The sequence below is a fragment of the Phascolarctos cinereus genome, unplaced genomic scaffold (assembly GCF_003287225.1).
Source record: "Phascolarctos cinereus isolate Bilbo 61053 unplaced genomic scaffold, phaCin_HiC Scaffold_5;HRSCAF=322, whole genome shotgun sequence".
Taxonomy (NCBI): domain Eukaryota; kingdom Metazoa; phylum Chordata; class Mammalia; order Diprotodontia; family Phascolarctidae; genus Phascolarctos; species Phascolarctos cinereus.
The window spans coordinates 320,680,910-320,708,063 of NW_027555958.1; the positions used below are offsets into that span (position 1 = coordinate 320,680,910).

Sequence of the window (27,154 nt, forward strand, 5' to 3'; positions counted from 1 at the left end):
TTCTTGAGATCAAGAGACTTTTTATTCCATAGTACAAAACCAGCATTTACAAAATAAGTGCCAAGCCCACATGCACCAAAGAATAATTTCTATTTCCCTATGTAGTACATTTGGCAAGGATTAGCTTACTAGATGAAACAAGGGCAAAAAACCCATAGGGAGGCAGATGTATGAGAGTGGTACCAAAAGGCTATCAAGTAATAGGAACATTCATTCCTATCAGGATAAACCACAGATCAGTTTTCGACAAAAACCAATGGGCACGGGAAAAGATAGGATTCGATGACATGGTTAAGTGGTGGAAAATGAGGTGCCACTGATAGTGATCTAACATGATGGTCAGAGGAATTTGGTGCTTCCCTGACAGAATGAAGACTGTAACAGAAGAGCTCCAGCTCATTTCCGGGGGTTTAAATGACTCCAGTCAGGAGCTACAGAATGGGAGCCCTTTACAATGCCCACCTCACAAAGGCATCCCCAAGCTATATAAGAAATGTTAAACAAATGAACATGTTATGTTTGACTTCATGGCATGTGGCTTTCATGATGCTTTACTCCAGATGTTCTCAAATTCAAGTGACACTTGAAGCTTTACTTTGTCTTCAGGTGCCATGCAGCACTGATCATTCCCTCCACCTGCAGAGAAAACTTTCAGAGGTGATCATCCACCCCCGGGTATTTCTTGACCCATTTGTGCACTAGGATCTTCTATAAGAAATATTCCTGTGGATTCAACTCAAACATTTCCAAGAACAGTTTTCCCTTCAAAGTATTATCCCTAAAGGCACCTCTAAGTTGAAACTTGATATGAAACAGTGATAGCACATGATCACCTATCACTTTTTGTATTGATGGCTTGGAGTTTTATTTCAGTCTAGGAGATAGGCGACTCAAAGTGCGCCATGAAAACAGCACTTCACATTGGGATACTTAAGGCAATGGAATTATATTTCTGGAATAGTCTTTGAAGGCATCTGATTACTATTTTTGGTTTTAGTAGGTGCTGTCTTCTTTCCGGCATTCTGATGAATAATTTTTCTGTGAAAAAGAAAATCAGGAAGCAGTTGAAATCAGAGGCATCCCCTCCTCCGTAAGGCCCCTCCAATCCTTCCCAGCCAAAAATGCCCTTTTCTTCTTGGGACCCTGAATTGCACCCTGTACCTCTCTTGAACACATCATCTACTCTGCAATATTATAGAGGGAATCACATTTCCCTATGTGTTTCTACTGAGAGTATGACTTCCACAAAGGCAAGGACTATGCCCTATTTCCCTGACAGAAACTGAGGGCAGGAACTTTATCATTTTCACCTACTGCATCTCTCTGCATCTCTCCCAGGAGCAGCTGAGTGCCTTACACAAAAATGGCATTTAATAAATGGTTAGAAATCAGAGATCCAGAGCTGGAAGGGCCTCAGAGGCATCTAGTCCAATCTCCTTATTTTGCAGATGAGGAGACTTCCTCAGACACCAGGGCACTTTCCCTTGTATCATCCTGCCTTCCATGTAGATCCATGCCTTAGCACTACTCACAATTATCTAGTAGTCTGTTGTTTTTGACATGCTCATAATGGCTTACTTTTAATTTTACTTCATAATTTTAACTTTACAGTGTTATGTACAGCACTTTGTTTACAACAAACTTGTCAGGCTGGTTGTGCTCAAGTATGACTCCCCAGAGACCCGACTCGATCCCATGGCTGGTGTTGCAACTTTTTTACACACTCAGTAGACTGTGTCCCGACATTACAGCTAGATTCTTGAGAAGCTGTGTAGTCTATCTATCTAATTTAAATTATTATTATTCTTATTACATGGGTAAAACCATAAACCAGATGTCAAACATACAGTTTGATGTGCAGCCTGAACCAGATTAAAATGTAATTGGGAAATATTTAACAAAATTAATAAGACCACAATAAAATATAGGTAACATTACATTTTAAAACTAAATCTATCAGAGGCCCATGGGGATCCTTATGGACTGATTGGTGGCCTCGGTTTGAATTTGAATTTGACACCCTGCAATAAACCAAACGGCTTGTAGATGATCCCGAGGCACTTTCAGGCTCTTCTATTCTCTCCAATTCTAATACGTGAAGTTTTACTGCATTCTCAAACACCGACCTACTGGGCCTAATGTGGACAAGTGCCAAGTAGGCAGCAAAGAACAACATGCTGAGTGGCCTTTGCTGGATTACAGTTTCTGTGCAGTGACTCAGAGTCACACCAAAGACCTAACACCCTGACCTCAGGCCCTTAGTCTCCTTGACCCCAACACCTGACCTCATCCCTCAGGGGAGCTGTCCCTTAGTCCTCATTGTCATTTAATACTGTAATAGCTCTACAATCCTGAACTCTGAAACTCCTCTGACTCAAATCTTCCCTCCTTTCATTTCTTCCAAACCCTTACTTCTTCCAGACTTGCTCTTTACCCCATCAGGACGTGAATTCTTAGATCCCTCCCCAAATCTCCCTTCACTGTGGGCACTCCCTTCACTATTTGTACACCTCAGTGTCATCTCCGATTCCTCTCTTCCATGGTGATGTCTCCCATTTTTCCCACTCATACTGCTCCCCTGGCCCAGCTCAGCTACTACCTTCTCCATGAATCCTTCCCTAATCCCTTCCTATCCCTGATGTTTTTTATCTCTTCGTTGAACTTTTCCTATATACTCATCATACTTGAATTTTCCTTGCATATGGAAGGCACTTAATGTTTACTGAATTGCCCAGTGATCTATAAAGATTCCCAAATTGAGAATCCTCTAAATTATTTTCAAAATTTCCCTAACTTTTCTCCACCCTGCCTGACCTTACATCCCCACTACTTCCAAATATAAAATCTGAGGCTGGGCACTTCATTATTCTCTGTACACGTCATGTTCATCGGGGCTTACATATAACTAGGAAAGAAAAACCTTTTACATAATGAGCTCACCTATGTCAATGTATACACATTTCTCAGTTCATGACATTCCCTCTACTCACACTTTTCCTTCTGCCCACCTAAAGCCTACCCATCCTTAAGAGGCTACCTATTGCAATCCCATAGACTTCTTTCTTTGAATTTCTATTATGCTTATTTTTATTTGTGTTAGTTTTGTATCATAAACTTGACAATAAGCAACTTTTGGACACCTATTGTGCCTTATACCTCTTTGTATCACCTATGGCATTTAATTTGAAGTACTGGGTCCACAGTATGGCTCGATAAATATTTGTTCACTGAATGAACTTGTGCTGTTTGCATTAAACAAATACTGCAGGGTAATGGAGAAATGTAGTATAGCCCACTGCTGGAAAAATCTTGCAACGTGGAATCCATGTCTCAATTCCAAAAGCAGGAATCTATGACTTCTGGAAAAGAATTCCTGCTGGCCATGCAGTAGATGGTAGGTGGTGGGGATTTTGATTGGTGGTAATGTCAGATCCTATTTTAAAAAGGTAGAAAATGAGAGCACTAGGGTACACTGACCAAAATATTTCAGGGGCACTTACTAGCTGTGTGACCCTGAGCAAGACACTTAATCTCGATTGCCTCTCACCAAAAAGCAAAATACTCCAGGGCTCAATTCCTGGGCTATCAAAGCTGCCAAGTCACCAGCAGTTGGAATATATTAACCTTTTCATAGTTCAAAATAAGATTGTCATACTCCCTGATGGATTGATACAGTAGCTATTTCTAATCACATACTTACTGTTCATTTCCAGAGTTTTCTAGGAAATACTTAGGGGTTGTATTAATGCTCTCTCTTTCCAATGGTTTCTTAATCATCTTCTTCTTTTGTTTGCTGAGAAATACAGAGAAGAGAAGGCAAGAGTGAGATTAAGTGCGGTGCAACTTAAAGTGCAACTAAAAATCTGCCTCTGGCTCTACCCCAAAAGTAGTTTTTTCACCCACTGATTTAAACTGAAACTGTGTTTTAATTGCACAGATCACCACCTAGCATGAAGCACTAGGTGGTATCCACAAGATGCTGCAGAATTCAATTAGTTTTAAAATGTTCTAACTTGATGAAAATAGTACTTTGTCCAACTTAATGAAATAAGCACTATATCTGGATCCTGTCTCTTGAGGCAGCCTGCTTCCTTCCTCAAGATTAATGAGCTAAAAATTCCCCAAAACAATTAGGCCTATCTTAGTTGCACTTAGTAAGAAAAAATAATCCCCAATGTAAAATTGCTAGGAAGGAGACCGGCAGGCTGAAAACGTGCAGTGATATTTACAAAGCTTTGAAGACAAACACTTTCATTTTAAAGACTCAAAACGATGACAATTTTCTGAAGAAAGATTTCACAGAATTATCAAGAGAACGAATCAATCTATTTAGTCTGTTGGAAACAAAACTGGATGCATTTGCTGCACATGATAGGCAGTCCTGTTGGACAGTGGGATGTTACCTTGGAAGCTTGTGGAAACTTCTGATGTACTCTGGCACAGGACATCCTGCCTGCTGTATCACATTGGCAACACTGAAATATAAGCCCATGGTCATAAATTGGTATCTTATGAAATCACTGTCAATATCATCAAACCCATTAAACCACCTAACAAACTCTTGGTACAACAGCCCAAGGCTCTGCACATTAACAATTATCTGATGTTTTGCTGCACTAAAATGATATAAACACACCCACATTAACCATGGAGGACTTGCTGAGAGGCTTGATAGTGAGACTAATAAACAGTGACCTGATAGGAGAACAGGATAAGAACCAGCAGTTAAGAACCAGCTGCTACTGGTACTTAACCTTTATCAAGCATTGAGATACGTCAGTGTATCTCACTGATACACAAAGGTCCCCATGTATTTGATGCCGACTTAGGCCTTATTCCCTAGGAGACATGGATCAAACACAGTCAAGGCTGGGAAATCAAAGTCACACTAAAGCTAGATTTTCCCTGAAACTACTACAATACTTAAAATACAAAATTCCACTAGATCCTACAGGCTGTCTCTCTCCAAGCTTTTTAAGTTTTGATGTTGTTTCTTTAAACTCTCCCAATGAAGACCCTTCCAACCCCATAAAACCCTCTTTTGTAACATAAGAGTCAAACAAAGTATTGTTTTGACTAGTTTTCAGACACTGACTATAGCTAAAATATGCTTCTATTCTACACCTATAATCACACCACCTCTCTAAGGTGGGAGGCATTTGAGCTTTATGCTTCACACACCAGATAAGTTCTCCATCAGCACAAAAGTTATTTCGAGGCAACACAAAGACTGGAAAATTCAAACCAAACTTAATAAATATCTATTAAGGTGCTATGCTAGATGCTGGCGTTACAAAGACAAGAACAATATTATTTCTTAATTTCAAAGATCCCGAATTCTATTTGGGGCAATGAAGGGTGGTGGGAGTGAGAATGTACCATAATGGGCACATAGATAATAAGTTACAGAAGAGAATGTACTCTACCCATAGAGGAAGGTTTGTGTTCATGTAAGAGATGGAATGCCAAAACAAAGCTTCCAAACTAAACATTACTGTAAGATACGCATTATAAGGAACAGGGTCTGGACTTGTGATTTCCTTGGTATAGAGAATCCCTAATGTAAAGAAACTCCCTCTACCAATTTATAGTATTAGACTTGCCTGGGGCACTGGGAGATCAGGTGACTTACCCAGAGTCACAAAGTTAGCATTAGTGAGAGGTGGAATGCAGGTTGTCTGTCCTAGCTTCTAGGCCATCTTTCTATGCCAGGCTGCCTTTAATTATAAACAGAGCCTGGATTCTGAAAATGTTTCCTATATGTAAAGGCTTCACCAAAGTAAGTGCTACAAATAATATTGTGTTGCTTTATTATAAATAGAGATGATCATGTAACCTACCTAGGTAGGCTTATTGTCTACCAAATAACTGACAATTTTATTTCTCTTGTTAAACCTAAAAATAAAAACCTGTTCTCAGCACAAAATAGGCCAACATGCCTAATATCTTAACAGCTGAAACAAAGCACAGCTTATTCTTGGCCATACATTGCACAAAGATTGCACTGTTTTTAACAGAACCCAGAATTTGGTGATTGTGTGAAAGAGCATTCATTCCTATAAATAAGCTTGCAAAGATGTTAAAATGAACTGGTTTCAGTGTCCTATTTAACATTACTGGCCTAATTGTGTGATTAGACACAGATTGATCTGAGCAAAATTTTTAGAACAAATAATGCTTGTGAAAACTCTTGAAAGATAAGATTCTTTGTTGCTAAGCTAATTCTGATCATGAGGAAGAGCAAAAAGTTTTGTCCAGCAGCTCCCCACTGGAAAACTGACGTTAGCTTCTCTTTAAATCCAAGCTACTGATGGTGTTATCAGGTACCCCCTATGAATGGGCTTCTGATTTAAAGAGATGACCTTTGAAGTTACCATGAATATGGTCCTATCAGGAAATCGCTAACAGACCACAATGCAGTTAAAGCAAAATTAAGAACATAAATCCTTGGCTTTTAATGGACTATGAACTAGTTATACATAATTTCCTGAAGGCAACAAAGTATTAATGAACCAGTCTTTTTCTTTGGACAGGTTTGGGAATTAAGATTAAAGTTTGGGGATATCTACATTAGCAGTTCCACAGGACTTTTGGGAGAAAGGATGCTTATAAATACCTTCAAGCTTTGTGCAAAAGTTGTCCTTCCCCCTTCTATCTCTTTTTTTTCTTTTACCTAGGCCCCTCTTTCCTCTGCTTTTCACCTTCAAGAAAGGATGACCCATCTTTTTTTGTTTTTCTTTTATGGCTATCCAGTATTAGTCCTGCTATGCTAACAAAACCACAAGACTGAAAGTCAAGAGAAAAATATTTTAGTTCTAGCTCTGCTTTAACTAGATATTTTATGACCTTGGGCAAATGGAAACCTCTGAGCCATGTGGGGACAAACACTTATACAGTGAGGGAGGTGGACTGGGTGAATTCTAAAGTCATTTCCAGTTCTCAGATTCCAGGATTACATGACAAAAAAGTTCTTTTCTAAAGGAAAGAAAGGTCTTCTAATTAAACATACCTGCCATCTAAAAAGGATGCTATTGTAAAGAGATCTACAGCAGACTGTAATCAAGAGCTGAAAGGGCTGCCAGATGTAATTCTAATGATGACTATGTACGGTTTGGAATTATAAAAGATCAACTCCAGTGCTCCCAGAGAGTCCTGAAGAACAGGATTAGAAGCACTGAACTGTCCATTTTGACATGAACATCTCCCTTGGGAGATGTTCTGCTGAATTTTCCTATTCTTTGAGTAAAATCTGGTAGATCATTCTGTGGTAGATGAACAGAATCTGGGACCTAGAAATGTCTTTGATAACAAAATAAAATGCTGAATAAAAATATGACAGTGGAAACATAAAAATGTTCCCATTAGACATATTTTCTAACCAAAAAAATGTTGAGCCAAATTTCATAGTTTACCTCCGTAATAATGGCTTATCGTCTTCAGTGAAGAATGTAACAGCCTTTCCTTTATGTCCTGCTCTTCCAGTTCGACCTAAAAAGTCACAACCAAAAGATTATGGACCAGGCCTTGCTTTAGCTCAGATACAGAAGTGTCATAATTTCCTTTTTGTTGAAATAAGAATGAAAGTAACACTCACCTATCCTGTGGATATATTCAACTGCACTGGTTGGAAAGTCATAGTTGATTACTAAGTTCACACCTTTAAAATCAATTCCTCTTGCTAGCAAGGCTGTGCAGATGAGGACCCAGATTTTTCCTGCTCTGAAACTATGGACTGTGTTATCTCTCTGGTTAACAGGAAACAGATTAAATATTGGTTGTCAGCTAACCTCCAAATTCCACTTAAGGAATGGAAAAAAATGTACTATATTAATTTGATATAAAAACCATCCACTTAAAAAAATCCAGTAAAGACAAATTTCAGAGAGTCTATAGAATATATTGCTCTCACCTGCTGCTGAGTTCTCTCTGCATGAATTACATCCACATTAATACCTTCATAAATGAGTTCATGGAAAAGTTCTTTAGCTCTTTCAATGGACTGAACAAAAACAAGGACAGGTGGCTGGAAACCCTGAGAGAGAAAAAGGAAAATCAGCATGTACAACAATAATGCTAATAGCTTTTAAACTTCTTTTTTTTTGGGGGGGGGGAGCAGAGAAAATTAGGATTAAGTGACTTGCCTAGGGTCACACAGCTGGTAAGTGTCTGAGGCTACATTTGAACTCATGTCTTCCTGACTCCACAGCTGGTGCTCTCTCTACTGTGCAATCTAACTGCCCCGGTTTTACATTTCTTTACAAAAATATACTCTCCATTATCAAGTGTTTTCAGTCATTTTTCAGTCGTGACTCTTCATGACTCCATTTTGGGGTTTTCTTGGCAAAGATACTGGAGTGGTTTACCATTCCCTTCTCCAGCCCATTTGACAGATGAGGAAACTGAGGCAAACAGGGTTAAGTGATTTGCCCAAGGTCACATAGCTAGTAAGTGTCTGAGACCAGATGTGAACTTGGGAAGGTGTGTCTTCCTGACTCCAGGCCCAGCACTCTATCCCATGTAGCTGCCCATAATCAAGTGTATAATTTGTCAATGTTTCACAATGTGAAACTACCACTACCACACACTTTTAATAATTTAATCTGTCCAATCTCCTTTCACTGCCACACTTTTCTAACAAATGGACTATGCCACTATGCCACCATTTCTTTACCTCCTATTCTCTGCTTACGAAAACAAAAACCATCCTTTCACCTTTACATGGTACCACAGCTGTACCACCACAAGGGCAAGGCCCTAGGAGCCCAGAAATCACCCTGGACAACAAATATTTTATCTCTAAGGCAAGCGGAGAAAGATGCCAGCCAAGGGCAACACTGGCTTATAAAATAAACTAATTTATCAAACATGGTAGAGAAATATGATAGCTTACAAGCAAAATTATTGTATTAAACAGAAAGCAAGGGAAATGAAGACAAGTCTAAAGAAGCTTGATATAGGACCCAAATGAGGTACATCTTAAAGATAGCACTTACAGACAAAACTGGCAGGAGGACACAAATAAGTACAAATGGAACAAATCTGTCAGTATTTTTTTAAAGATCAAGTTGTGTCATCAGTGAAAAGAGACCACATTTGGACACTAAAATCAGTTCATAATGTGCTTTAAGAAGCAGAAATGACACTAAAGAAGAAAGCTGGAAAGGCTGGGCTAGACCAAGCAAACAGAGGAAATTGCGTGGAAGGCAACATGATCTTGAAATAATTTTTTAGGGAAAGGAAAGATATATAAATAATAGAAGGAAAAATCAGATGACATCAATACCTCCTTCCCAAAAGGTGATTAAAATTCCTGACTGATGTTCTATTATCCAGTCTTTATGAGAATGGCCTACATGTATACCAAGAATATCCTTGACGAAAATATAAGGGAACAAGGAGACTTTCTGAAATGATTCTCTAGAGTAGACCACATCATTATAGTAATGCAACTGACTAAAGATTCAGAGAATATAGGATCACACTGTGTGTTATATTTTAATAAGCATTTGACTTGGTAGAAGCAAAATAGTGTGAAAAGGTTCTTTGTCAATAGTCACTCACTCAAATGTTAAGATCATACAAGATTCCTTGATAAATGTAACCCAAAGAAAACAATATTCAACCATACTTTAGTTACTGCCAAATGAGGTCTCTCTGGACTCCTTTTTGCAGATGGTATCATGGTAACTACATTAAGATCCAGAATGTCATAGGGCTACCTAAATGACCGTTCAAATGAGTGACTTGCCCAAGGTCATAAAGCTAGTAGAGGCAGAATTTGAAGTCAGGTCTTCCTAATTCCAGCCCTCTATTCACTATAATATGCTGCCTCTTGGTTCATATCTCTAGTATGGGTGCTACAAACAGCAGTTACAGATGGCCTGGAAATGAGCGGGTGTTAGGGGTAGGTTGGATTTAATTTGGGAAATTATGCAATTGTGAGTGATCCTATGGTCAATGGGGCAACACATGCTGGGAGCAAGCATGCTGCAGCACTTTTCCAAAGATGGCCTATCCTTAAGCTAAGATACTATAATGAATAGCAAATAAAGGTCTAAGGGACGAAATCCAGGAAAAAGTATCTAAACATAAAGGAGATGTGGTCACATAACGTGAGCAAAGTAGAAAAAGATGGGCAGCTTGAGTGCTCTACTGGTACTTCCTAAATGCAAAGGTCAAGAGGACAGCTTCCAGCACCTGGTTGGATTCACTGTGGAGATCTATGTAAGAAAATGGGCAAAAATCACACAAAATGAGAAGGTGTAGACAGGCTATAATCTGTATAGACAGGGAGGGAATAGTCATACTGATGAGATCAATCACTAAAATACTCAAGGGCTGTATGGTTTGCAAAATACCTTTCTCACAACCAGCCTATGAGGTAGGGAGTACAAGTATCATCTATATGACAGAGGAGAGAAAACTGACCGCTTGTTCTGTTACTTGTCTGTGACTCCAGAGCTAGTAACTGTTTAAGGTAAGCTTTAAAACCATGCTTTCTGACTCCATGTCTAGCATGCTATCCAGCAGACTACACTGTTTCTTGTAAGCTTATAAAATTGGTTTCTGTCCCTCAAATAAATTCAATAAACATTATAGTTAAACTACACTCACCTTCAGTATTTATCGTCTTTGAACTTTCAGTCACATTTGACACTGTGACCATCCATTCCTTCAATCAATATTTTCCCCAGGTTCTGTAAAAATGCAGTTCCTAGGTTTTCCTCTTGCCTTTCTGAGCACTCTTTTCCTATCTTTTTAGTGGCTGGTTCCTCCTCCTCCAATGCCTTACCTGGGGGTATTGGGCAAGGTTTAATTCTAGACTCCCTATGTTCCTCTCTTCTTACATGCTTTCCCCCAATGAACTGATCTTCTCTCAGACTTTCAAATATTCCTTCCATGTTGTTGATTCTTAGATTTGTATCTCTAGGCCTGTCTTCTCATTCTCTCCCAAGCTCTAAACCTGTATCTTCAACTGATGATAGGACCTCTCCATTTGAATAGTTAACTAAAACTTCAAACTGAACTCACTGCCTTACCCTTGTCAAAATCAGCCCTCCTCCCAATGTCTGTCACTGAAACCAACCTTCTCTCAGTTACATATATTTGAAATCTATCAGTCATCTTTGACTTTCCCCTCTCATTCATCCCTCGCTATCCACTAAGTTACCAAGACCTGCTATTTCTCAGTAGTAATAATAATAGCTAAAGCTGACATTGTGCTTACTATGTGCCAGGCACTATGCTAAGTGTTTTACAATTATTATCTCAGTTGATTCTCATAACCTTGGGAGGTAGATGCTATGTATCATCGCTTTTTGGAGGTGAGGAAGCTCTCTTCTGCAAACAGAAGTTTAAGTGACTTGCCCAGGGTCACTCAGCTATTAAGTGTTTCAAATATCTGATCTGATTCACTCCATTTCACTTGGCCAATCAGTTATCATATCTTTTAAATTTTTCCTGAGAATGTGTCTCTCACCCAACTAATGTCACTCCTGGTGTCATAACCCTAATCCACATACCTGAAATACAACAGCTTCTAAATTGTCTCTTTCCTTCCTAATCTATCCTACTTACCACTGCCAAACTCATCTTTTATAAAACTGGCTTCCATCATATCATTCCCCTGCTCAAAAATCTTTAATGATCTCTTGTTTACATAAAATTTGTCTTTAACTCAGTTAACATCAATTCACCCTTGGCACACAAGACTCTCCATAATCTGAGTCCCATCCTTCTTCTTCAGCCTTACTCTCTTACTACTAAATGAATGAAACAAGTATTTGTTAAGCATATACTACGTGCATTACATTGTGCTAAATACTCTGCTCTGCCAGATGAGTCTCTACATTATCTTCTGAGGACACCATTTTCATTACCCTCTCTTTACAAACACTATTTTCAAAGTGCTTGGCATGGTGCCTGGCACATAATAGGCACTTAATAAATGTTTATTCCCTTCCCTTCCCTCCTTACTTAGGCAGTTTCCAAATGGGAAAGCTTTCTCCTCTCTTCAGTCCATCCTTTCAAGAACCAGGTAACTCCAACAACAGTTTCATCAATCACTGCAATCCACAATGACTTCCTTCTGACTTCTCTGAACTCCACAGCACTTCCTGTCTATATCATTCTTTTGGGCATGTAGGTAGACGCTGTCCTGCACTGTACTTAACTGTTGAATGTACATCTTGTCTCAGCTAAATGCTAAGATCTCGGAAAGCAGAGGCTATTTTACCTTTTCTTTGCATCCCCTTCAGTGCTAAATATGCAGTAATCATTACCTGTTGAATGAACAGTTTAAGAAAGCTGGACTAGATGACCTCTAAGGTCTCTTTCAGCTATAAATCTGTGTCTCGATTCTTTTGTTTAGGGCACTTCAGTATTTGCCCTCATTTCAGATGGCACTGAAATAACCACCGTGAGTTTTGATTAGCACCCGTGTGTCTTTATTGTGTGTTTGTAACCATCATAATTCTATTTTGTTTTGTCTTGCTGTCTACTCTCTCCTTTTCCCAATTGGGCCTTAGTTATAATTAACATATTATCTTGTTGAATGGAAATGGCAAGATTTGCTCCGGTGAAGGAAAACTAATCATGAAGCAGAGCCCTGGACTCCAGGCTCGATTGTGATGTTTATTAGCACCCGAAACTCTAGACACATCTGTAACTACTCTGAGCTTCCCTTTCCTCTTTTTTTTTTTTTGTGAGGCAATTGGGGTTGACTTGGCCAAGTCACACAGCTAGTAAGTGTTATGTGTCTGAGGCCATATTTGAACTCAAGTCCTCCTGACTCCAGGGCCAGTGCTCTATCCACTGCACCACCTAGCTGCCCCCACTTTCCTCTTCAATGAAATGACAACTGTATACATTACAAGCCTCATACAGTAGCTGGGAGGACAAAATGAGATAATGCGTGCCAAAGTGCTTTCAAAGTGCAAAGTTATATAAACACACAAAGTCACTACTTTTGTTACCATCACCTTCTGAACTATTAAACCCTCCCTGGAGGCCAAGTTAGGCCCAAAGGGCTTCTGCCAACACAACCCTGGATTATGGAATAGGTAATGACTACAAAATGCTTATGCTTCTCTGCCTAGGGTCCATGGCATGCTAACTCTGACCCAGGTTCAGCAAGAGGCTCCAGAATACCTTCTTAATAAGGTCTCTCATGGCCAGAAGTTTGCCTGTCTCAGATCCAACAAACAGGAGTTCTTGTTCCACAGTCTCTGCTGCAGAATTCCTAAAAAAAGAAATCGTCTCTCAGATAAGATATCACAGTCTGAAAGAGCTCAGAATTTTACTAAACAACTGTTTGATGCAAAGTAGCTTCTAATGGCCCCATGCCCATTCATGTAACGACACAGTATAAAATCAATCCAAATGAAATTTAAAAGGGGAAAACAGAGACGAGCAGATCACTGACCAATGAGTTTCCCATACTGTGGCCCTTCTATTCTTAGGTTAGTCATCAAGAAACTAAATTGGCAATAACGAACCACATTTTCACAGCCTGCTGTGATGGGGGCCACAGAATTGGAACAAAAGAGATAGATAGTATACGACATAAAAAACCAACTAATATAAAAAAAAATGCACATCTATCTATATATCTGTCTCTAGGTGTAGAACTCTTAATTCACTTTAGGCCAAGAAATATCTCTCTGATGTGCCAAAAATGGACTCATCTATTAAAAACAGAAAATGTGGCAGTAGGGGAATTACCTTGCTCCAACAGAAATAGAAATAACACTGTCCAGGTTTAATTTACACCACTGTTCCACGTCATGTGCAAAAGTTGCGCTGAACATAGCTCTCCTGACTTTGTGAGATGTGCATGCCAGGAAAATGAAAGCCAGCTGGTCTCTGAAACCAGTCTTTCCGTCTTCAAACAATTTGTCAGATTCATCTACCACCAACCATTCCACACTATGAAATGATAAAACAGATTTATTAGTGAGCTGAGAGATGAAGTCACTTAATCTCAGTTTCTTTCTCTGTAAAATGGGTTCTCTTTTTTAAAAAAAAGATAACTTTACTATATATTTAAATGAATAGCAAGTTGTACATAATAGATTTACAGTTTCTTGTGCATTCATGTTTTTTGTTATACTGTTATGAAAATGCTTGTTTTATTCCATAAACTAAAAATAAAATAAATGTGGGGAGAAAAAGCCCACCTCAAATGCTACTTCCTCCATACAATAATCCTTGATGTCCCTATTCATTAATGACTTTCCCTCTATATACCTCACACAACACTAGACTGTTTTGTAACTCTAATGCACTTATCACTTTACATAGTATATTATAATATGTCCTTCCTACTAAACTGAAGGTTCCTTTGGGACAAATACTATGACTTATTAAAACTTTAATCTTAGCTCAACATTCTGTATATGGTAGGTGTTTAAAAAAGGCTTGTTCCATTGCCCAGTTGATTTATGGTCAAAGGATATGACCAGACACTTCTCAGATGAAGAAATTAAAGCCATCCATAGTAATATGAAAAAATGCTCTAAATCGTTGATTAAAGAAATGCAAATCAAAACAACTCTGAGGTACCACATCACACCTATCAGATTGATGAACATGACAAAACAGGAAAATGATAAATGTTGGAGAAGATGTGGGAAAATTGGAACACTAATACATTGTTGGTGGAGTTGTGAAATGATCCAACCGTTTTGGAGAACAATTTGGAACTATGCCCAAAGGGCTACAAAAATGTGCATACCCTTTGATCCAGCAATAGCACTTCTAGGGCTATATCCCAAAGAGATCAAACAAATGGGGAAAGGACCCACATGTACAAAAATATTCATAGCAGCTCTTTCTGTGGTGGCGAAGAATTGGAAATTGAGAGGATGCCCATCGATTGGGAAATGGCTGAATAAGTATATGGTATATGAATGTAATGGAATACTATTGTGCTATAAGAAATGATGAACAGGCTGACTTCAGAAAAACCTGGAAAGACTTATATGGTTTGATGCTGAGTGAAGTGAGCAGAACCAAGAGGACTTTGTACACAATAACAGCCACATTATTCAATGACTAATATTGTTAAACTGAACCCTTCTCAGCATTACAAGGATCTAAGACATCTCCAGAGGCCTCGGGATGGAAAACGCTGTTCACATCCAAAGAAAGAACTATGGAAGTCGAATCGCTATCACTTATTTTTACCTTCTGTTGAGTTTTGTTTCATCTTTCTGATGGTTCCTCCTATTGGTTTTAATTTTTACTTACAACTTCACTAATGTGAAAATACGTTTCATGGGTATGTAAATGTAAAGCCTATATCAGCTTGTGAGCTGTCTTGGGGAGGGTGGGGGGGAGGAATGGGGAGAAAAATCTTCAACTCAAAAGCATGTGGAAGTGATTGTTGATACATCAAAATAAATTAATAAAATGAAAAAATGAAAAAAATTAAAAAGGCTTGTTGTATTTTGTTTTCTTAATTGCATCGCCTGCTCTGATAGTGTCAGCCAGTATTTGAGCTCAAATCTGTCACTCACTTTACAGAGGAAATTGAAGTCCAAGCAGTTGCTTTTCAAAGTTACAGTTATTAAGTGTGTGTGTATATGTGTGTGTGTGTGTGTGTGGGCGGCGGTGGCAGTGAAAATGGAAAAAGAAGAAGCATTTATATAGCACCTACTATATGCCAGGCAGTGTGCTAAGAACTTCTTACAAATACTACTTAATTTGATCCCCACATCAAATGGTATTTATCTAAAATGAGGGTCTTAGACTAGAATCAGGGCTTAAACTGTTCCCATTTTCGACCCACAGTTTAAGAAGCACTGACTGGATGACCTCTAAGGTCTCTTTTAGCTACAAATCTGTGACCCTATGATTCTTTTGTTTGGGGCACTTCAGTGTTTGCCCTCATTTCAGATGGCACTGAAATAACCACTGTGAATTTTGATAAGCACCTTTAAATCTTTGCTGTGTGTTTGTAACCATCATAATTCTATTTTGTTCTGTCCTGCTGTCTACTCTCTCCTTTTCCCAAGTGGGCCCAAGTTATAATTAACATATTATGTTGTCTTTAATAATGGGATAAGTACTTGCACCTGCTACTGACAGAACAAAGTAGATCTGAGGAAAAATCCAGAGTGAACTGTCAGATTTATAGCTAAAAGAGACTTTAGCAGTCATCTAGTCTAAGACATCCATTTTACAGAGAAGGAAACTGAGATTAAGTGACTTTGCCTAAGGACACGTAGGTAGTAAGTACAGAGCCAGGATTCAAAGGCATCTTCTTTGCCTCCAAACCCAGCATCCTTTCTGCATCACACTGTCCCCAAATCAACAGAGTACTTACTATTTTATCATGCGGGGAGGACACGTGGCTCAGGGTAAAGAACAAGACATGTAGAGTCAGAGGACCTGGGTTTAAAACTCAGTTCTGCTACTTGCCTATGTGACCTCTGTCAAGGCCCCTCCCTTCTCTGAGGCTTACCTTCTTCTTCTGTAAAATGGGGCAGATTGTACTTGATGATCTTTAAGGTCTGTTCCAGCTCTAAATTTAAGATTCTTTGAAAAGCAAACCAGAGCCTTTCCTACCTTACAGACATCTGCTAGGAAGAGAACAAGTATATATGGCGAGGAAGACAGGGGCAAGTGAACTGTACTTAAGAATCAGTGGCTTCTCCTGTGACCAGCTACTTGGGAAGTATTTGGTAATGGGCTTGATGAGAATCTTAATGATAATAATAATAATATAACAATTTAAAATGATAAAAATAACTGACTGAAAGGGAACAAATAGAAAATGTCATATGGCAGGAGGAATAACCGAGGATGAAAAATAACCATTTGAAGGAAACACACAAAACACCAAAAAAGACTCATTAACACACTCTGTATACATACTTTTTAAGATCTATTCCTGGAGGATCTTGTTTCAATAAATAAATTAGTCGATTTGGAGTAGTCACAAGAATATCTAAGGAAAAGCAAATAGAACAAACAGAATTCAACCTCCTCAGACTAAGAAATTTAACCTTCTTGAATTTTCATGAGGATCTTGGGGGAAAAAAAACCCAAACAAATGATGAAATTAATGAGACAACAGCTATCAAGTTCCTGTTCCCTAGTGGACCTCTACCCAGGCTGGCTCAATTTTACCACACATGCATTATCATGATTCCTTAGATCCTATAGCAAGAACACCCTAAGTGGAAAGGACAGATGTAGTTGAGACCATAATCCAGGTCTTTGATTCCTAGTCCAGTGCTGTCTTCTAGGCTTCTTCTGTAGACACAACTCAACTGTATATGTAGGAACTCACTGTTGTCCAACATGATAATATCTTAAAAGCAATTACTAAAAATCCCTTGTCTATTGCACATTCTCAAGTGAATCTCTTACCAAATTTCTTAGATGATTTAGGCCCAAACTTCTTGGCTGCCACAGCTGCCTTGTATATCATATGTATTCTGAATCCTGTGCCCTCAGAGATTCTTACTAACTCTCGATGAGTCTGAAATAGACAAAGGCAGCAATGAGGCACTAAAGTAGACAATTATTTCCTTCATCAAAACAGTTCCATCCATATATTCTTGTGAACCTCTTGGACTAAACCCCTAATTAAATCTACAGACTAGCCAGGAATTAAATCTACAGATTAAGGAAGGACAGGCCATTTCTTCCAGAACAGAAAGCTAGCTCCAAGGAATTAAAGACACAGTACAAAACTAATACTCTGCAAACATCTATGTGGTGCTGTGCAATTTCTAGACTAGAGCAATTTCATCAGATGCTTCACTTCACAGATCAAAAATAGATGGGTTCCTATACAATCCTGCTCTTTCAAAATGAAGCAAAAGTTTCATCTTTGGATGGAAATTTAAAGGTGATTTAAACCTTCAAAGGGTAGCCCTTTATCTCAGAGAATCTTAAAAGCATTTCATAAATAATAAAAAATTTTCTCTTTCATGAAAAATTACATAGAGAGTAAAAACTTGTTTACATGCACTGTGAATTACTCATATAGAACAGGAGGCCATTAAAAGCACAGACAACATTAAGCTTTGCAGGAACTATGGAGCAAACTCTATAACTAGCTTGTGTGCCTTTGGGTAAGTCCCTTCCCCTCTCTGGGCTTTAGTTTCCTTCTCTGTAGAATGAGGAAGTTGGATGACATGACATTATGTGACGGATTATCAAACACTCTGCCCTAATAAGTTTTCTATTTCTCCAAAGGAAGACCACTAAAACAGTGGCCAAAGATGTGGTCCTCCAAGAAGAAAGTCTTACCTGACTGGCAAGTTCTCGAGTGGGTGAGATGATCAGTGCTCTGAAACCTTATTTGTAGGCTGTTTCAGCTGCATTAAAATAGGAATGCTAAAAGCCAGGGTCTTTCCAGATCCAGTAGGAGCCGAAGCCAGCAGTTCACGACCCTAAAGACAAGAATATACTGAGCACTATGAAAGCCAGAAAAAGATTTGCTAAATTTTTTATCTTTAAGGACAAGTTCAAATGCCACTTTGATGTGGTCTTCTCTGGTCTGAAGAGACCCCTTTCTTCACTCTGAGCTCACAGAACTTCATCGGTGGTGGTAATGAGGGTGATGGTGGTGGTGATGGTGGTGGTAGTAGTGATAGTAGTGGTGGTGGTGGTGGTGGTAGTAGTAGTAGTAGAAGAAGAAGGAGGAGGAGGAGATGGAGTAATGATAAAAGCAGCTAGCATGTATCTAGAACCTACTATGTGCCTGGCACTATCCTAAGAGCTTTACAAATATTATCTAATTATGATTATCACAACAACCCTGGGAGATAGGTGCCAGTATTACCTCCATTTTGCAGTTGTAGAAACTAAGCAGACAGAGGTAGGTGACTTGCCCAAGGTCACACAGCTAGTAAGTGTTGGAGGTGGGATTTAAACTCAGGTCTTCTGGACTCAAGGCCTGGCATTCTATCCACTGTGCCACCTACCTGCCTCTGTATCTCTGGCTGCTTGGTATGTCTCTCTCATTCTGTGGTATAATTATCTGTGTATATATGCTAAATTGAAGCTCCTTGAGTTCAGGGCCACATCTTATTCCCCTCATTAACTATCAAAGTTCCTTTGTAAGTAGGCATTCGATAAATGTCTGCTGAATTGAGTAGAAGCTGACTTTCAAATTCTGGTCAAATGTTGTCAACAATCACCACAGAAATAAGACTAAAAGTGTAGGTAACACTTCTAATCACTCAAGTTTTTTAAATGTTTTATACTGAACCTCAATATCTTTTCTCCAACCTCACATCCTCTCGTAGTGTTTGCTTCATCTTGGCACCATTAGATTGCTATGAAAATCTGTACCTTTACTTTTTGGCTTAAGGTTATTTCTGTTTCCTTGAAACACAAAGTGTATAGCACCTAGAATAATTTACATTTGGCTAAGTAACAAATAAGTACAAAGTTTCTAGCAAAATATCACTGTTAAAACCAACTTTTGCTAATGGGACAGAATGAGAGTTGAGATAACTGAAATAAATATAATCTATACATCTCAATTTGTCCTTTGAATTAAACTTTCTATGCCAAACCTTTTACTATAGCAAAGTAGTAGAAATGACCAATTATTTCTTTCTTTACTCACTACCTGGTGGAGAATTGAATATATAAAGGGATAAGTAAAAATTAGGAGGCAAAAGGAAAAGAAAAAAGGGCCTGGTTCCCAAGTCTGATTAATTCAGAAATATATATACATGGTTTTCATAAAGTCCTTGTAAATTTTAATACTTTTTATAATGTGAGTTGTAAACAGAATAGATGCAATCTTTAAGTAGCATTTAAAAAATACATTTGTTGAGACAACTACATGACATAATTATACATAATAATAATCTCTAGCAATCTCTTGCCAACCACTTTACTCATTTGATCCTCACAACACCAACGGCAGGCAGGTCCTGTTATTCTCCCCATTTTATCAGATGAGGAAACTAAGGCATTTGAGGTAAAGTAACTTGCCCACGGTCTCATAGCTAGTAAGTGTCCAAGGCATGATTTAAACTGGGGTCTTTCTGGTTCCAGACCCAACACTCACTGAGGTTATCTAGTCATGTGATTCCATGAAAGCAAAAATAGTTACTGTGGACTTGAATGGAAAACATGTCCTATGGCTAAATCCACAGCAGCCATGAGAATAAAATGAGCTTCTGTTGTTGTTGTTAGCTATTCATTACTAAAAATTTACACTGCAGAAAGCTTTAGCTTTTAATAATTAAACAATCAAGAGTTCAGAAACTGTATAAGGACTTTATGATGAACCCGTACTTCTGGAATGTTTTCTGAGAGAACAGATCTAATTATGAGATCCAAAGTAAGACAAGCAAAAAAATTTAGCTGATTACAACTAGAGATTTCAAGAACAAGAAATAAAAAGTTTAAGATCTCCAATTCTGAGCGTAGTTCCATTTAGCCTGAGTTGTGCAGTCATTAAGCCTAGACAAGTAGACTCACATGAAGCATGATGGGAATTGCTTGCATTTGGATTGGCGTGGGGCTCTGGAAACCTGCATCTAAGATGTTCTGTAGTATTCGAGAGTGGATCTTATATTCCTGGTCAAGTTGCTGAAATGAAGCAATGGGTTCTGGAAGATCGGTTCCTTGGATGTGAATTTTGTGTTTATTTCGGAAACGGTTTATCTGGAAAATGAAGCCAAATGGTCTCTGTGAAATCAGCCAAAGATATTTTTAGGAGTAAAACACCTGAAGTGACACACATTGTGAATGAATTGCTAGTATTGAAGTTCAGAGATCATTAAAAGTGAGAAGATCTGATGTGCTATAGTATATATTTGTTAAGCCCTATAAGGAAAGTGGGGAGGAGATGCATCTTGAGCCCCTCTCAGAAGCCAAAGAACACCAGAGAGTGTCCACATCTTCCTTATATTTAATCTTTCATTTCCTATTTTACCATCTCAAAATGTAAACTCTTAGAGGAAAAGTAGAGTACCAATCAATTAATCAATAAACCTTTAGTAAGTGCTAACTATATACCAGCTGCTTTGACTGACACTGGGTGTTGATACAAATACAAAACTGACAGTCCCACCCCTCAAAAAGCTTATATTTTACCAGTGGAATATAACATGCTTACAGATAACCTGTTAAAGGGTCAATACACTACGATGTGGTGGAGATGTGACACCCCTTGAGGAGTATGGCATTTGAGCTGAGGCTGGAGAGGAGCTAGGGGTTCCAAGGCAGAGGAAAGGTGCATCACAGGCATGGGGGACAGAATGGAATGGCACAGAGGTGGGTGACAGAATGTCATGCATGGGAAACAGCAAATTAGTAGCTTTATATGGAGCACAGAGTGTGTGCGGAGTAATGTATAACCAACCAGGGTAGAGCTAGATTATGAAGTGATTCAAATGTCAAATAGATGATTTTTGTGTTTTATCCTAGAAATAACGGGAAACCACTGGAGTTTGAGCAGAGGAGTAGGGCTGTCAGATCTCTGATTTAGGAATAACAATTCAGCAGGTGCATTTTTAAGGAGATACAAGACACAGAACATCAATTAGAAAACTACTGTCAAAGTTCAGGTGAGAGATGATGAGGGCTTGAATCGCTTTGGGTGTGATGTGAAGAGTCATATATATATTACAAATGCTGAAGAAGCAGACAGACAATAGTTGGTGACTGACTGGCTATGGGGAAAGGATGGTAGTGAAAAGTTGAGGATAACTCCTAGATTTTGAACCTAAGTGGCTGGAAGAATGGTAGTATTCTTGACAGAAATAGGGAAATTAGGAGGATGGATGGGTATAAGAAGAAAGATAATGAGTTCTCTTTTGGACATGTTGAGATTGAGATGACTGTGAGACACTGAGATGGAGATGTAAAGCAGACAGCTGCATGTGTGGGATTGGAGCTCAGGAGAAGAAGATTAGATGGGTATATTTGGGAGCAGTATGCACAGAAATTATAACTGAATTCATGAGGTCTGATGAAATCACTTAAAGAGAATAGATCAAAAAGAGGAGAAGGCCCAAGGCACAGCTCTGGGTGCATCCATATGTGGAGGAGGAACTTGCAAAAAAGACTAACAGGTAGAAAGAAATCACAAAAATTCAGGGAAGAGAAAGTACCCAGAAGGAGGGAGGGGTCAACAGTGCCAAATCCTACAGGAAGGTCTAGCATGGGGAAACAAGAAAAGGCCACTGGATTTAATAGCAAAGAGATAACTGGTGAGGTTTCAGGGAGCAGCAAGGGTGAAAGCCAGATTGAAAGGGGTTGACAAATGAGTGAGAGGTGAAAAAGTAGAGGAAATGAATGTAAAGAGCTTTTTCTCCAAGTTTTGTTAGGAAGAGATACAGGATGATGGGTTTAAATGATCTCCGGTTCTCTGTGCTACACTAAGCACAATCCCAGCTTGAATACAGAAGTCCTCCACCCAGTCAAATCCAAGTCAAAGAACCACTAAGGAGTTTGGCACTTCTAATTCAGCTCATGTTCTATCTCCCAGTCCCGGATAAGGCAAACTCTGGTTTCTGGGCCAATGATGCATCCCACTCCTTGATGACCTGTAGGTCACTCCTAGAAACAAACCAGACTCTACTTCTCTCATTTCAAACCTGTCCTGACAAAGCTGGAAACCACAGGCAGCAAAGCAGTTGTCCAACAAACCCAGCTACACAAGAATGGCAATTTTCTTTTTTTTTCTTTGTCTATTTGTGACTTCTCTCTTCCTCCTTTTATCCCTTCCCTCATTTAAAATGGGTCATTTAAGGAATAGGTGAAATAACAAGTTCCCTACCTTCATCTAATGCTGCCAAAAGTAGCCCTTCTGAATACACTGAATCATCCAGGTAGGAAGGAATTTAACTCTCTGGTTAACTTCATCACAGGACCACAGATTTTAGTGATGAAAGAGACTTCAGAAGTCATTGAATCCAACTCCCCGATCTCATTTTACAGATGAAGAAAGTGAGTCTCAATGAAGTGCCTCAGAAATAAAATGACTAACCCAGGGTTACACAGCTATTGTCTCATGTGGGATTCAGACCCAAGTCTTCCTGACTTTATGCCCAACTTATGCTCCTTATATGAAGAGAGGCTGAGGTAAATGAGGCTGAAGAACGAAAGGTAAAAGTAGATATGTGACTTTATGTGGAAGTGCTCTGGGGCACAATGAGGTTACAGTGATATTCAGTTGTTATGACTACATAGGAAGGGGGAGGGGAGTCAGGGAGGGAAGACAGGAAGGTGTGCTGCGCTGTCAGAGCAGAGTGCCTGGGTGTGTGTGTGTGTTGGGGGTAGGGGGTGGTGGTGGAAGAGAAGTTATTAGCTGTAGGATGGCACCCTAAAACAGCACAGAGTCAACCAATAAGTATTAAGTGCCTACTATATTCCAGATACTGTGCACCATAAAAAAAAATGATAGTCCTTGCCTTAAGGAGCTTACAGCTTATTGGACACATATAGGCATGGAAAAATTTATATAAAATAAAGACAAGGTAATTTCTTTGAAGGAGAGGTTGCAAGCAGCTGGAAAAATGAGGACAGGCTCCATGGAGAATGGATTTGAGCCTAATTTTAAAGGAAACAAAGGATTCTAAAAGAGATGTGGAGGGAAGGCATTCTAGGCATGGGTACAGCCAGTGCAAAGGCACAGAGAGGGGAGAAAGAACAGCAATAAGATCATGAAGTTCAGGAAAGGACAGTATTATAAAATAAGGCTAGAAAGGTGGATTGTAGGCCAGGTTCCAAAGGGCCTTAAATACGTAACAGGAGTTTATATTTGATCCTAGAGGCAACAGAAAGAAGCTACTAGAATTTTTATTGAATAGGGGATTGACACAGTCAGATCTGAGATTTGGTAAAAAGTACTTTGGAAGCCATATAGAGGACTGACTTTAGTGGGAAGAGAAAACAGAGGAGGCCAATCAGAAACTTATTGCAATAGTCCAAGCAAGAGATGATAGGGGTGAAATAAGGTGGTGGCTATGTGAGTGGAGAAAAGGGAACAAATAAATGCAAGAGAACTTGTGGAGGTAAAAACAAGATTTGGCAACTGATGGTATGGGTACAGCGTACATAGGTTTTTTTTTCTAGGAACGGGTAGTGGTGGGCTCTCAATTTATCAGAAGACAAGTCAATTAGCATTTCGAAAGCAAAAAGCTAGTAAAGGCTACATGATATACTGATAAGGACATGGTATTTATAGTCAAAAAGACCTGGATATGAATCTTGACTCTGCCAATATTACTTAGGTGACCTTGAAAAAGTATCTTCACCACTTTAGGCCTCAGTTTCTTCATCCATAAAATAACACCTTCATGGTACAGTGTTAGGGGACCTGGTTTCAAATCCCAAACTCTGATGACTACCACCAGTGTGACTCTGGCCAAAACATTTCATGTCACTGGGCCTCAGTTTCCTCATCTGAAAAAGTGAGGAGACTGGATTAGATGGCCTAAGGTTCCTTTCAGGTCTAGCTCCTATGATCCTGATTAGATGACATCCAAGGTACATTCAAATACTAAACCTATGATTCTCACACTTTAACAGTCTAGATTCAACTTTACCTCAAAAGAAATTCAAGACCCCAAAATGATCCAACCAAGTCAAATAGGGGGAAATAACAACAACAACAACAACATGAAATCAAGGAAAGATTCTCAAGTTTTTGGTTTAAGAAATTAGCCTAACCTTCTGCTTTCGGAGCTGTTCCAATTTCTCTGCAGTTAGTTTATTTTCTTCTTTTCCTTTTTTATCTTTAGTCTTGGCTTCAAGTGAGGACATCCATAGTATAGTTTCTTCTTCCTTACTGGAATTGACTGAAATAGTTTCTAAAGTTCAAAAGAAAAAAAAAAGATCTTTGGCATACCATTCATCTTTCCCAGATATTAAACTTGAATGTCCATATCCTCTGAAGGAACAGCACTGTTCTCTTTAGTTTACAGATGTAACAGATATTCCTTTTGATGAAGGGATTCTTCATTTTTTGTGTTTCCCAGCCCCTTGGACCAGTCTGGCAAAACCTATGGGCTCCTTCTCAGAACTGTTTTAAAATCATTTAAGAAAAAAGTAAATTTCCGTTAGATATTAATTAATTATAGGATAAAGAAGTAACTTTTTACCCACTCAAGTTCATGGACTCCTTGAAGCCTATCTGCAGTTCCCCCGAGGATTTGTGGATCCCAGGTTAAGTTTTAACGCAACAGAAAACAGTACTAACCGGATGCTTGTTTTTTCTTCTTCATGTTTCGTTTCCGCTTCCTTTCAATTACGTTATCCTCCTCACCACCACCTTTTTCCTGTAGTCTCTCCTCTCCCTTGGACAGAGTATTATCCAATGAGGTTCCATTTTCAGCTGGGGTAGATTTCTTGCTTCCAAAGAAGTTCAGCTCCTCTAATACTTCTGAGGAATCAAAGTCAAATTTCCTTTTTCCTAGCTGAGAACCAAATGATTTGAAATCAATTGACTTATTGACTGTTTTTCCCCCAATCAGAACTGGCAGTAGGAAGATGTGCCCAGTATCCACACCAAGTATTTGTGTGCCTACTATAGGCAGAAGGGGAATAGATATTGAACTGAATATAAGAATCAAACCTTGTTTTTGTTTTCAGGGTGGGTGGAAACAAGTGTTTAATTCATAGTCTCTACTCAAAAATTTTCAATGGCTCACCTTTCCAGTTTTCATGAACTATCAACAAAACAACTTTGTCATTGTTTCTGAAAAAGGTTGTGTCGATCCATTCCCTTATGGCTCCATTCACCATCCCTGTAACTTTCTAAACCAAAATACCTCTCTCCATAACTACGTAAGCTCCTTGAGGGCTGAAGCTGTCTTTCTTTGTATCTTTATTCCCAGCACTGGGGCCCAGAGTTTGGCACATGTTTTTTTCATTCATTTCATTCATTCCCTTACTCATTCACACTATGCATTTGGCATCTAGCATGTTACCTTGCACTTTACTTATCTTTTTATGTGTATGCTCCCTTTTCCCCCTCCCTAAATTAGATTGCAAATCCCTTTCAGGAACTGATTCATTCAACAGGCATTGCTTTCCAGCGCAAAGCACTATTGCCAGGCCCACGGGGGGGGGGGGGGGGAGGGGGGAGGATACAAAGAAGTCAGAATTCCTGTTCTTAAGTAGTTTGCTGGACTGTCAAAACACACACACATAAAGAGTTAAACAAAAAGGGAAGGGTTCAACGACAACCCAAAGGACGTCGTGGAAGCCTGTGTTGTTGGGGACTTCCGTGACCCTCCAAATCCAAACTCCCTTTTCAATACAGGAATCCGCTCTACGGCACTCCAATGACAGGGAACTTATTCCTTCGTCTAGGAGGCAGCCCGTGCCACTGTCAGCCCTGCTCTGAACAGTTCCTTCCTTCCAAAACACGTGTTCAGACCTCTTGGTGTGTGGGCCGCCCTTCTGCGGACACTAAATCTGCTCCCTTCTGAAAGCCTAGAGGACAAAGCTTGGGCACAAAACTCCAGATGTTGCTCTGATCAAGGCAGAACTGTGACATAAGGTATTACGTCATTAATGAGAAAACGAACAGCACAGAGGCAGCGCAGTGTCCGGCGGGTTCAGGGCTCCACGAGCTGCCCGGGCCGAACGTGTCCCCGACTGTCCCCCGAGGTCCCCTGACCAAGTGGCCGCACGTGTCCAGAGGGGCTCCAGCCCGTCCTCGCTCCCTCCCCTGCCTTCACCTGGAATCGGGCCGCGTCCGCCGGGAAGCGCCTCAGGTCGAACTTGGCTCCGACGCCAAGGCGACGGAACAGATCGTGAGCATCCATGTCTAACCGGCAGGCCCAGCGGCGGCGCAGCCCGTGCGCACTGCTTCTGCTCTCAGCGTGGGGGTGGGAGGGAAGCGGAGACGAAGAGGGCGGAAAGGAAGAGGGCGGAAGTGACGAGCAGGGGCGGAAGTGCATTAAAGGTTACTCCGTAAGCCGTAGGGCTAGCGGTCCTTTCTGGAGCAGTACGTTTCTAGTACGGAACCGTAGATTTAAAACTTAATTAAATTAGAACTTCATCCATTTTCAGTCTGTCTGTTTTTAAAAGGCTCCGCTAAGGTTTGATGTGTACTATTGTATGGGTCAGTTTTAAGTCAGCTGAAGCAGTAGTCTTATGCGTGAACATTTTCCCAGACTTCTGAGAAGCAGTTGAGGTATAGGCAATAGTCATTGCATAA

At 39.6% G+C, this 27,154-nt stretch overlaps 1 protein-coding gene across 1 annotated transcript; it reads right to left on the bottom strand.

The window, feature by feature from the left end:
- Nucleotides 1–26,848, bottom strand: DDX52 (DExD-box helicase 52). The gene is given in 16 exon segments (XM_020991754.2): nucleotides 1–1,038; nucleotides 3,701–3,793; nucleotides 4,404–4,475; nucleotides 7,413–7,488; nucleotides 7,595–7,745; nucleotides 7,910–8,032; nucleotides 13,150–13,240; nucleotides 13,723–13,926; nucleotides 16,879–16,951; nucleotides 17,377–17,488; nucleotides 18,265–18,314; nucleotides 18,317–18,407; nucleotides 20,458–20,643; nucleotides 24,658–24,797; nucleotides 25,187–25,403; nucleotides 26,673–26,848. Coding segments are annotated over 16 exon segments (1,860 nt in total). The 5' UTR covers nucleotides 26,760–26,848; the 3' UTR covers nucleotides 1–944.
- Between the last annotated feature and the right edge of the window lie 306 nt (nucleotides 26,849–27,154).